Source organism: Hippoglossus hippoglossus, chromosome 4 (assembly GCF_009819705.1).
Source record: "Hippoglossus hippoglossus isolate fHipHip1 chromosome 4, fHipHip1.pri, whole genome shotgun sequence".
Taxonomy (NCBI): domain Eukaryota; kingdom Metazoa; phylum Chordata; class Actinopteri; order Pleuronectiformes; family Pleuronectidae; genus Hippoglossus; species Hippoglossus hippoglossus.
Genome location: NC_047154.1, coordinates 28,067,641 through 28,078,378, shown reverse-complemented (window position 1 = coordinate 28,078,378; position 10,738 = coordinate 28,067,641). Strand labels below are relative to the sequence as shown.

General features: G+C 45.8%; 2 protein-coding genes across 6 annotated transcripts; one reads left to right on the top strand and one right to left on the bottom strand.

Moving 5' to 3' along the window:
- Window positions 1-2,610: 2,610 nt before the first annotated feature.
- On the bottom strand, window positions 2,611-4,690 carry c4h19orf25 (chromosome 4 C19orf25 homolog). 3 transcript variants are annotated; one of them, XM_034584275.1, is made up of 4 exons: window positions 4,529-4,615; window positions 4,259-4,263; window positions 3,914-4,061; window positions 2,611-2,900 (listed from the first exon to the last, which is right to left on the bottom strand). In XM_034584275.1, the coding sequence occupies exons 3-4, from the start codon at window positions 4,044-4,046 to the stop codon at window positions 2,719-2,721; spliced, it is 315 nt and encodes a 104-aa protein (XP_034440166.1). In that variant the 5' UTR covers window positions 4,047-4,061; window positions 4,259-4,263; window positions 4,529-4,615; the 3' UTR covers window positions 2,611-2,718. The 3 variants fall into 3 exon arrangements, with proteins under 3 accessions (XP_034440166.1, XP_034440167.1, XP_034440163.1); XM_034584276.1 differs by lacking the exon at window positions 4,259-4,263 and having other exon boundaries at window positions 4,529-4,690; XM_034584272.1 differs by lacking the exon at window positions 4,259-4,263 and having other exon boundaries at window positions 3,914-4,067; window positions 4,527-4,614.
- A 28-nt stretch (window positions 4,691-4,718) lies between these two features.
- Window positions 4,719-10,402, top strand: sgta (small glutamine-rich tetratricopeptide repeat (TPR)-containing, alpha). 3 transcript variants are annotated; one of them, XR_004613741.1, is made up of 13 exons: window positions 4,719-4,861; window positions 6,365-6,511; window positions 6,796-6,899; window positions 7,002-7,092; window positions 7,227-7,326; window positions 7,489-7,593; window positions 7,679-7,814; window positions 7,896-7,958; window positions 8,534-8,571; window positions 9,539-9,647; window positions 9,697-9,784; window positions 9,879-10,001; window positions 10,133-10,402. XR_004613741.1 is itself a non-coding variant. In XM_034584265.1 (13 exons), exons 2-12 carry the CDS (start codon window positions 6,412-6,414, stop codon window positions 9,988-9,990), a joined length of 993 nt encoding a protein of 330 aa, XP_034440156.1. In that variant the 5' UTR covers window positions 4,720-4,861; window positions 6,365-6,411; the 3' UTR covers window positions 9,991-10,001; window positions 10,133-10,402. The 3 variants fall into 3 exon arrangements, 2 of the variants coding, with proteins under 2 accessions (XP_034440156.1, XP_034440155.1); XM_034584265.1 differs by having other exon boundaries at window positions 4,720-4,861; window positions 9,539-9,594; XM_034584264.1 differs by having other exon boundaries at window positions 4,720-4,861; window positions 9,539-9,784.
- Window positions 10,403-10,738: the final 336 nt, after the last annotated feature.

The following is a 10,738-nucleotide window of genomic DNA, read 5'->3' as shown; positions in this document are numbered from 1 at the left end:
AAACTATACTCGGTTAAGAACAAACTACCAACTCCAGGGTAGCTGTAGACGATATGGAATAAAGTTCCAGGGGGGGGTTGTTTTTAACTAATCCAAAATTTAATATTGTACAAAATATGCCTCAATATTATTGAGAGCAGTTTATAATCTCAGTTAATAGAGTCCTGTCCAACCTTATATACAGAGATGTGATGAGTATCATTCTCACTCTATTAGTATGAGGGGATGATTCATGAAGAATCTTCACGCTGACCCCTGCTGGACCGTTTCCATCACTGCATTAGTAAATATTACAGCGGATACTCTTATTTTTCAACCTTTTGTTCCTCTGTGTCTTAATCCGTGTTGTAAATATCATTCATATATACAAAACCTTCCAAGCTTCCCAGTGTTGCTCCCTGACAGCATGCTAATATATTCACTGACTGCAAACACACTGGATGACAATGATGTCGTTACTCCGCGGTAACGAGAGCATTACTACAAATCTGTATTATTGTGCAGCAAAGACCTATAATGCTATAAAGTGTCCGTGTTAGATGAACAAAGCGACAACGCGCCTCGTTGGAGTATTTCCTGTTAGGAGATGAACAGATGATTTGATTGGATGATGGTCGGGCAGGTGTGTGTCCTCTGGAAGTCTCTACAAACGTGTTAATATCTGCTTTACTGTGTTGCTGTAAAAGTAGCGGTAGGTGGAGAAGAAGTCGAACATTAATACGATGAATATTCTCTGTAGTTGTACCCTCACTCGTCCATGTGTGCTCGGAGACAAAGACAGGACAGACGTGAATCTACTCTGAGGGGCTGTTTGACGTTCTGTATTTACCTGTTGTTTCCACAGCATGTTTTCAATATGAAGAAAACCAAGTTCCTTTAAAAACAAACCGTTGAGATCCGTCTTCAGGTCATTAAGACAGAAAGACACTCAGACATTACACATGAGCTCAAATAAGAGTCAAAGTGTGTGTTTGTGAAATGATGACATTCAAAGTCTGTGGTTGTTTCTCACATTAAAGTTGTTTTCAGTCTGAAAATGTTCCTGACATGTTCCTGACGTGTTCTGGAGGTTCTGGATGTGAAAACATGTCTGAGTCAGTGTCTCTGGACATGTTCTGGATCTTCTCCTGCAGCCTCCTGGTAAAATGTCTGTAACATGTCAGAGTGAGTCCATGTGAGGAGACAGCAGGACAATGTGTGGTGTGTCAATTTGACAGTGACTCGTAGCTGGAGCCACAACAACTTATGGTTTAATCAATTCATCGATTGACATACAGCCGTGTGATGAGCTGTTCTTTAACATATGAACTCAAATAAATTCAACAAAATGAAATAAAATGTAACATTTAACAACATTTTTACACATTTACAAACACGTTTCTGATTTGTTCACAGGTTTAAAGGTGATAAGAAACTTTCTGATCATCATTTCACAAACTTTTTTTGATCTTATTGAAGCTCATGACTGAAAGTTGAATTTCTAAACTTTGCAGCCGTGTATTTTATACTCGGACAGATTGTTGGTGAAAATCCTTTTAACAGCCCCGATAAGACGAAACAATGAAAACTGTGTGACTGAGACGAACGGGGAATCAAGCTCCATCAAAAGGTCCCGAAGTTTGTCCACGTCCCCGTCAGCGTCCTCGTTCACACCCGGCTGAGATCAGGCTCTTCAGTCAATCACTTTATCAAAGTACTGCAGGTGAATTTGAACTCTCGGTACTTTGAGTTCACTCAAAAACTGAATGTTGGACTTTTGATGGCTCCTCAGCCGACTGAGATTCTTTACATTCATTTTTTTTGTCTGCAACAGGAACATTAACTCTGAGGGACATCACCTTGAACGTCTCAAAAATCTGTCAGTTCAACAAATTGTCAAATATTCATCATTGACTGAGGAAATAAATGATTCTGTATTTATTAAATCTAATAAATAGATCTCAGCCCTTTGTGTGTGAATGAGGCCACAGACGTGACGGTGTCATGTGAAATAGGCAAAGCAACAGACGTGTGTCATTATATATGTTTTCATCTAATAAAGTGACGTGTTTCATTACGCTGCCGTGTTGATCTCTTCATACACGTGAACCCAGTGAAGACGGGACTGAAACAGCACACACGGCTTTTTTATGGCTCCACAGACCGTTTGAGAAACTGAGTTCAGACACAAAGTGGATTTGACTGTTTAAAGTCACACATGGTGAAGGTGAACAGAGACTCAACTGAAGATGACACATGAATACTGAGTCTGAGACCATTTTCTCACTTTGCAGCATTTTTAAATGTGTTGTCAGATTTATACAGTTGTTTTGTTTCTCTGTGTTTTCTTGCGCTGAAGTGCGTTAAGGTGAAAGATTATAAAACTCAAAATATGGAAGTACATTTAAGGTGATGAGCTGCATAACAGCAAAAACACAGACACTTTAGTTTGTACCTGAATGCAACATAAGAGTCTGTCAGTCCCAATGATCTGATTAGAAATGTGTCATCACACACACACACACACACACACACACACACACACACACACACACACACACACACACACACACACACACACACACACACACACACACACACACACACACACACACACACACACAGTTCAGTTGTGGGTCAGACGACAGCGACTCCTGAAGCCCCCCTGCTGTCGGGGTCAGGGCGCAGCGGCAGGTCAGAGAACAGCCAGCTGAGCCGCCAGAGGAGGCGGCTGTGGAGTCAGAGAGTTTGACCTTTGACCTTTTCCACATCTCTGTCCAGCTGCTCCCCCGCTGCCTTTAGCTCCTCCCTCTGTCGTAGCAGCCGACCTCGAGCTTCCTGCAGCCGCTCGTTCAACTCCAGGTACCGACGACACTGAAGGAACTTCATGTCCACGTCAGAGTCTGAGGGCCGAGACACGTCTGAGCAGACAGACAGAGACAGAGACGGGTGGTTAACTACAGGACAGACAGACGGGTGGTGAACTACAGGACAGACAGACGGGTGGTTAACTACAGGACAGACAGACAGGTGGTTAACTACAGGACAGACAGACGGGTGGTTAACTACAGGACAGACAGACGGGTGGTTAACTACAGGACAGACAGACGGGTGGTTAACTACAGGACAGACAGACGGGTGGTTAACTACAGGACAGACAGACGGGTGGTTAACTACAGGACCGACAGACGGGTGGTTAACTACAGGACAGACAGACGGGTGGTTAACTACAGGACAGACAGACGGGTGGTTAACTACAGGACAGACAGACGGGTGGTTAACTACAGGACAGACAGACGGGTGGTTAACTACAGGATGTTCGACAGACAGGTAGATGGTAGACAGATGGACAGACAGACGGGGAGATGGTCGACAGATGGACAGACAGACAGGTAGATGGTAGACAGATGGACAGACAGACAGGTAGATGGTAGACAGATGGACAGACAGACAGGTAGATGGTAGACAGATGGACAGACAGACGGGGAGATGGTCGACAGATGGACAGACAGACAGGTAGATGGTAGACAGATGGACAGACAGACAGGGAGATGGTCGACAGATGGACAGACAGACGGGGAGATGGTAGACAGATGGACAGACAGACAGGGAGATGGTCGACAGATGGACAGACAGACGGGGAGATGGTAGACAGATGGACAGACAGACAGGTAGATGGTAGACAGATGGACAGACAGACAGGTAGATGGTAGACAGATGGACAGACAGACAGGTAGATGGTAGACAGATGGACAGACAGACGGGTAGATGGTAGACAGATGGACAGACAGGTAGATGGTAGACAGATGGACAGACAGACAGGTAGATGGTAGACAGATGGACAGACAGACAGGTAGATGGTAGACAGATGGACAGACAGACAGGTAGATGGTAGACAGATGGACAGACGTTGGACGGGCCCAGGTGGACTCACCCTGTCCACTCTGCTCCAGGACACTGAACACTGGGTCGCTGGGTGCAGTTCTGTTGATGTCCTCCAGGATCTGGTCCACAGTGGGGGGGTCAGGACGGCTGGGCAGAACCACCCTCTTCTTGTTTTTATTCATGATGGGGACCTGAAACTACAGGAAACAATCCTGTGACTCCACCGACACCAAATACCCATAATGCAACGAGAAGCTCCAGACTTCTGTGTATTTATCTATTAAATTAACTTTCAATGATTTGTCCTGAACGTTTATTTCTGTCTGAACAGGGATTTAATTAAATCTAAGAAATTCAACGACTCGTTCTTCAATGCGGAAGAAAACAAATCTACCAGAACTGATCAGAACAGAATTTATACAGTTTGACATGTTGCTAAGTACTGGAGCTAACTGTGCTAGCTAGCTACATCAGTGTGGACGTGGACACGAGTCAAAGTCCAGTGAAACATTTCTGAGCCGAACTGAACAAAACCGTCATCATATTGAAAAGAGGTCGTAGATGAAGACGAGAGATGGCGTCATGTCTGGATATCAGCTGTTGTGTGTGAAGCGGACTTCGTGCTCTGCCGCGTCAGAAGACCGCGCCACGGGTCCGATCTCACCGTGCTGGGTCCCTGAGAAGCTCCGGTGTCTCTCGGTGGATGTTCGGTGTGTCTGCGGGAATTTGAACCGGATTCACGGACAGAAAAACGCGCAGATTCCGCAGAAAAACTAAAAACGTGTCGAAAACAAACCGCAGCTGAGCTAAGACCAGCCCCTACCTGGCCTCTGATTGGCTAGTGCTCCCCACCAGGATGACCTGTACAACGGCGCCCTCCGATGACGGCATAATTCCTCGACAGGCTAATTAGTTAGCTGACGGCGACGAACCCCGGAGCAGCGGAGCTACCGTCACCTGTCCGTCACCGGGATCATCTTCACGGGAAAGATAGTTGGTAAGAGAACCGTGTCACCGCAACAGACCGGGGGCGTCACTGGTTCGAGTTCCCGGCTCCACCTTCACACTTAACGGGACGCTAGCTAGCTAGCTGTTAGCATCGTGCCGCTGGTGCTTGGAGCCCGTCACGCCAATGTCCTTTCAAAACTTTGAACATACAACAGAGATTTGAGTCTGATGAGAATCCTGCGTCCGTCAGAAGTAAAGTCCGTGTGTATAATAACCGTCCATGAGCCGCTGTGTGATTCGGCTCAGGTTACACACCGGAAACATGAACATTTCTACAGTCACAGCTGTTCTGACAGCTACATGAGTGACTGACTCACTTATGGGAGCAGTAGTTCGAGTCCCGCTGTGTTTAGATGAGTTCTCACCCGATGAGTCACATAGGAGCCTGATGCAGGGTCTCAACCTGTCCCCATGTCCCCATGTCCCCATGTCCCTGTAACTGTCACTTCCTGCTGCTGATCGGAACCAGAGACAAAGATTTGAGCCTTTTAAACTTGACTTTGTCAAAGAGACACATGAAGAGATGTTGACATGCTAGCATGCTAAGCTAAAACAAACCTTTGTTGATAAATAGAAAACGACAGTTGTTTCAGGTCTCACTTCATTTATCTGCTTATTATCAGCAGGTACCTTCATTGTGATTCATGTGTTCAAATAGCGAGTGTTAGCTGATAGCTGTTAGCATCCCTGCAGAATGTTCTCCAGGCTAATGCTACATGTAGCTGCATAAACTGAGGGAAACGTCAGTGAGCTTCTGAACAACCTGAACATCACCAGAGCTCAAGCCTCCAACAACAGTCCAGCTTCACCAGACCACTGCTTTCTCCTCGAGATCCAAGATCCTTCTCTGAGAAATCAGGGAAAAGGACCAAACACCTTCTTTCATACAAGGGTAAAGAAAGAGACACGGATCATCTTGGATCAGCTCCGAACATCTGATCCTCACCGGAGGTTTACTGGTCACCTTAGTGGTTTTTACCAGATCTTAAATACAAACCAACAAACGGACAAACACAGAACTACCAATAACACTGAAACCAACACAAACCTTTTCTTTCTATGGGTTCACACACTTTGCAGTAACATGCTCTCATCATGCATCACTGGTCAAATAGAAAGCAGTTTGTAGATGTGTGTATACATGTACACACTGTACACGACCACTGTGTCTGTGTGTATACTAACACACTGAATATCCCCACCCACTGGCTCCTACATGATTATCATACGTTTGTGTTTAATTCCTTAGGAGGTTATGTTTTCACCCCGGTCCATGTGTTTGTTGCGATCTGGTGCGAGAAGAACACATTGAATTTATGTTCAGGTCCAAGAATTGTTTTTCTCTCTTTCTTTAAAATTGTGTGATTTGGACTTGGTCAATAAAGTTGGTTCTGACTCGGACATGAGTAATAATGTATCTGGAAGCTGTGTGACACGTATCATGACATCACCAGGCTCAGTAACAGCCACTTCCTCGTCTTGATATTTGCAGGGTCTCCCTCCCTCAGTGAATACAGAGAGGTCTGAGCCTCCGTCACCATGACAGACAACAAGCGCCTCGCCTTCTCCATCATCCAGTTCCTCCACGATCAGCTCCAGTCAGGGGATCTGACGTCCAGCGCCCAGGAGAGTCTGGAGGGTGAGTCATCATTTGACTCTGTCCATTCATGGGACTGAACAAAACAGTGTATTTATTGTTGTGGGCTCTGCTTCTGTTCCGACTGTTCTCCGCCTGCCTCGAAGACGAGCTACTGGAGCTCAGTTGGGGGGGTGGCACTAAACCCAGGTTCCAGATAGTTTCAGGGGTTTTGCAGCAGCACGTTCGACTGTGATGAAAGAGTTGTTTTTAACTCCATGATCCCGTCGCCTCAGTGTGTCAGCTTGTGTGCTTCTTCCCGTTAAAACCATCTCGTCGTTCTACAGTTGCTGTTCAGTGTTTGGAGACAGCGTTTGATGTATCGACCGATGATCAGAGCCTCGCTGTCCCCATGACGTTACCGGAGATCTTCGCCTCCGCCACAGCAAAGGTAGACTCAGAGAAACAGCTTCTTATCAGGGTGAAGAGATGAAGATTCATGCTTTCAGGTTCTGAGTGCTTCTTTCTGTCTGTGTGTGTGTTTGTGTGGCAGTTTCCAGCTCAGTCGCAGGTCAACAACAACTCCACCTCAAACTCCATTAGTGAGGAACAGAGAGCTGAGGCTGAGAGACTGAAAACCGACGGTAAGACGAGGACGACGTCTCTGTGACCACAAAGCAAATCACAGACATGTTGTTTTTAAAACAGCTGCAGTTTCTTCTCTCGCTTTTATTTAATTTTCCAGTAATAAGTCAACGCTTTTTGTCTCCGGATTCAGGTAACGACCAAATGAAGGTCGACAACTTTGCAGCTGCTGTTGAGTTTTACTCGAAGGCCATTTTCATCAACCCTCAGAACGCCGTCTACTACTGCAACAGGTCGGCGCCGTGACAGTTCTGTGTCTGCGAAGCTTCCCAGAGACAAATACAGTTCATGTTTTTAACTTTAACTAAAATATGAAAACTGAACATATGAAGATGCTCTGGATTAAAAAACTAAAAATCTGATCTTGATGTGATCATTTCAATTTTCCTGTGCAGAGCTGCAGCGAACAGTAAACTGGGGAACTATGCTGGAGCCGTACAGGACTGTGAACAGGCCATCAGCATCGACCCCAACTACAGTAAAGCCTACGGGAGGATGGGGTGAGAGGATTGCTCAAGTGATTCCAGACCTATTGCCTGTCCCGTTTCTTGACATATTTCCTGACGTGTTGTCGTGTCGTTTCAGTTTGGCTCTGGCGAGCCTCAACAAACACACAGAAGCAGCGACTTACTATAAAAAAGCTCTGGAGCTCGACCCCGACAACGACACATACAAAACCAACCTGAAGATCGCAGAGGAGAAGATGGATACGTCCAGTCCGGTAAGAGGAGACGACACTAAGTGTTTGTGAGCAGCGAGTTTCTGACAGATGTTGTATTCATGTATCCGTGTCCTCTCTCAGACAGCAGGGATGGGTGGAGTCGACCTGGCTGGTCTGCTCAGTAACCCCGGCTTCATGAACATGGTGAGAACACTCTGGTTCTGTCAAAGCTACGATATTCACAGGGACGTCCGTCGTGTGGGTTAGGGTTCGGGGTTATTCTGAACCAGAAGAGCTGCTGCTGTAACAAATCCACCAAACTTAGAATTCTTTATGTTTTAACAGTTTCCTGCTGAATATTGGATATAAACTCTGGTTGTTAATAACTTCAGAGTGTTTTGAACTGATCTCAGTTCAGCTTCACTCTTCAGCTGCAGCTGGTTGTGACAGTTGAAGCTGACTCTCAGTCAGTTCTTCTCACAGGAGATGGAACCCACTCAGCAGAGTCACAGAGAACAGACGCTCAGGGAGAGAAGGAGGAAACTTTCTCATGTTCACACTAAACATCAGACTCACTTTCATCAAACTGATGATTTAAGGTGTTCTGTCGTAATTTTTTAATGTTAAATCTGTAGGAATCAGCTTTAAAATTTCAGCTCAACCTTTAAAAATGTGTCTTGACCATGTTGACGACACCAGCCGATGTTACATGATGTCTGAGCTGCAGTGGAATTGATGTTTGCACATTATTGACTGAGTGTGTGTCTCTGTCTCTGCAGGCGTCGTCTCTGATGAACAACCCTCAGGTTCAGTCGCTGTAAGATTGTTTTCTCCTCTAGTTGTTGATTTTTACATTTTACATTACATTGAGCTGACGCCTTTATCCAAAGCGACTCACAATATGTGCATCAGGGAACAAACCCAGAACAACAAGAATCATGTGAGTACAATAGCTTCAAAACAGCCAAACTACAAAGTGCTACATGTAAGTGCAACTTGACTTGGACATCATCTTCTTCACCGAGGTGTGGTCTGAAGAGATGTGTCTTCAGTCTGAAGAGAAGTGTCTTCAGTCTGAAGAGATGTGTCTTCAGACTGAAGAGATGTGTCTTCAGACTGAAGGGAAGTGTCTTCAGTCTGAAGAGATGTGTCTTCAGTCTGAAGAGAAGTGTCTTCAGACTGAAGAGAAGTGTCTTCAGTCTGAAGAGATGTGTCTTCAGTCTGAAGAGATGTGTCTTCAGACTGAAGGGAAGTGTCTTCAGTCTGAAGAGATGTGTCTTCAGTCTGAAGAGAAGTGTCTTCAGACTGAAGAGAAGTGTCTTCAGTCTGAAGAGATGTGTCTTCAGTCTGAAGAGAAGTGTCTTCAGACTGAAGAGAAGTGTCTTCAGTCTGAAGAGATGTGTCTTCAGTCTGAAGAGATGTCTTCAGTCTGAAGAGAAGTGTCTTCAGTCTGGAGGAAGATGTGTGGACTTTCTGTCCTCATGTCCATGTGGAGCTGGTTCCACCGTTTAGGAGCCAGGACAGGAAACAGTCGTGATGTAGTTGAGTGACAGCTGTCCCTCGCAGTGAGGGAGCAGCCGATTGGTCGATGCGGAGTGGACGGGCTGGGGTGTGAGGTTTGACCATGTCCTGGATGTAGACTGGACCCGGTCCGTTCACAGCACGGTACCAAGTACTAGTGTTTTGAAGTGGAAGCGGGCAGCTACTGGTAACCAGTGGAGGAGCGGAGTAGATTTCTTCCTCTCGTGTTTCTCAGAGTTAACGTCTCGTCTTCTCTCTTCCAGGATGTCGGGGATGATGTCCGGAGCGTACGGCGGGGTGGGGGGAGGTGGAGCAGGAGGCGGGGCAGGACCAGGAGTTGGACCAGGAGTTGGACCAGGAGTTGGACCAGGAGTTGGACAAGGAGCTGGACCAGGAGTTGGACAAGGAGTTGGACAAGGAGCTGGACCAGGAGTTGGACCAGGAGTTGGACCAGGAGTTGGAGTCCCTGGAGCTGCTGGATCCGGAGATTTATCAGGACTGATCCAGGCGTACGTACCTGACTCAGATTTTTCCCAGCATGCTTTCTGTCAGGTGGACATGATTTGCTGATGTTCTTGTTGTTCTTGTTGTTCTGTGTTGCAGAGGTCAGCAGTTCGCTCAGCAGATGCAGCAGCAGAACCCCGAACTCATCGAACAGCTGAGGAGTCAAATCCGCAACCGAACGCCCAGCACAGGAAACGAGGAGCAGCCGTGACATCAGACATCGTAAGTAAATAAATAAAAAAATTAAATCTCTTTAAAATATTCTGTGGAAATAGATTTTAGACCTTTTGAATGTAAAAACATCTTCGACAGATAGAAAAGAGTGCTCATCTTATCTCCTGTCTCGGTTCCAGGTTGTGAGAATCTCATGTGGAGGAGACGAGCAGACCTTTTTTTTCTTTCTGATCTGGATCATTAACGCTCGAAGGACTTGAAAGAGGGTTTTTTTTCCATCACTGAATAATTCCTGCATGAGAGAGGTGTGGGGGGGGGCTCATTCAGGAGCCACGTCACCAAAAACAACGCCCACTTCCTGTGGCGCTGTGTTTTTTATGAAGAACTATGTGACTCAACACTTTGACATCAAACACATTGAAATCTAATAAACCAAGCTCTGATAACAACAATGTCCCAGATGTTAAACAGCTGCAGAGTAGGTGTGTGTGTGTGTGTGTGTGTGTGTGTGTGTGTGTGTGTGTGTGTGTGTGTGTGTGTGTGTGTGTGTGTGTGTGTGTGTGTGTGTGTGTGTGTGTGTGTGTGTGTGTGTGTGTGTGTGTGTGTGTGTGTGTCAGAGCTATTTAAACAGAGATGGGAAATTAAAAAGAGCATCTCAACATTTTACATCTTCTGTCTGATGAGTTTTCTCTCCTGTCAAACAAATAATAAAAACTCTATACACACACACTGTTGTGAATAACAAAGAATATAGATAATAACAATAAGGTATAATAGTAAGTGAA

Excerpts from the sequence above, each read along its gene's own strand:
- c4h19orf25 (XM_034584276.1), bottom strand. The coding sequence starts at position 4,046 with ATGAATAAAAACAAGAAGAGGGTGGTTCTGCCCAGCCGTCCTGACCCC. Across the intron at positions 2,901-3,913 it reads CCTGGAGCAGAGTGGACAGG|ACGTGTCTCGGCCCTCAGAC; the intron begins GTGAGTCCACCT and ends CTGTCTGCTCAG.
- sgta (XM_034584264.1), top strand. The coding sequence starts at position 6,412 with ATGACAGACAACAAGCGCCTCGCCTTCTCCATCATCCAGTTCCTCCAC. Across the intron at positions 7,959-8,533 it reads ACCCCGGCTTCATGAACATG|GCGTCGTCTCTGATGAACAA; the intron begins GTGAGAACACTC and ends CTGTCTCTGCAG. Across the intron at positions 8,572-9,538 it reads AACCCTCAGGTTCAGTCGCT|GATGTCGGGGATGATGTCCG; the intron begins GTAAGATTGTTT and ends TCTCTCTTCCAG.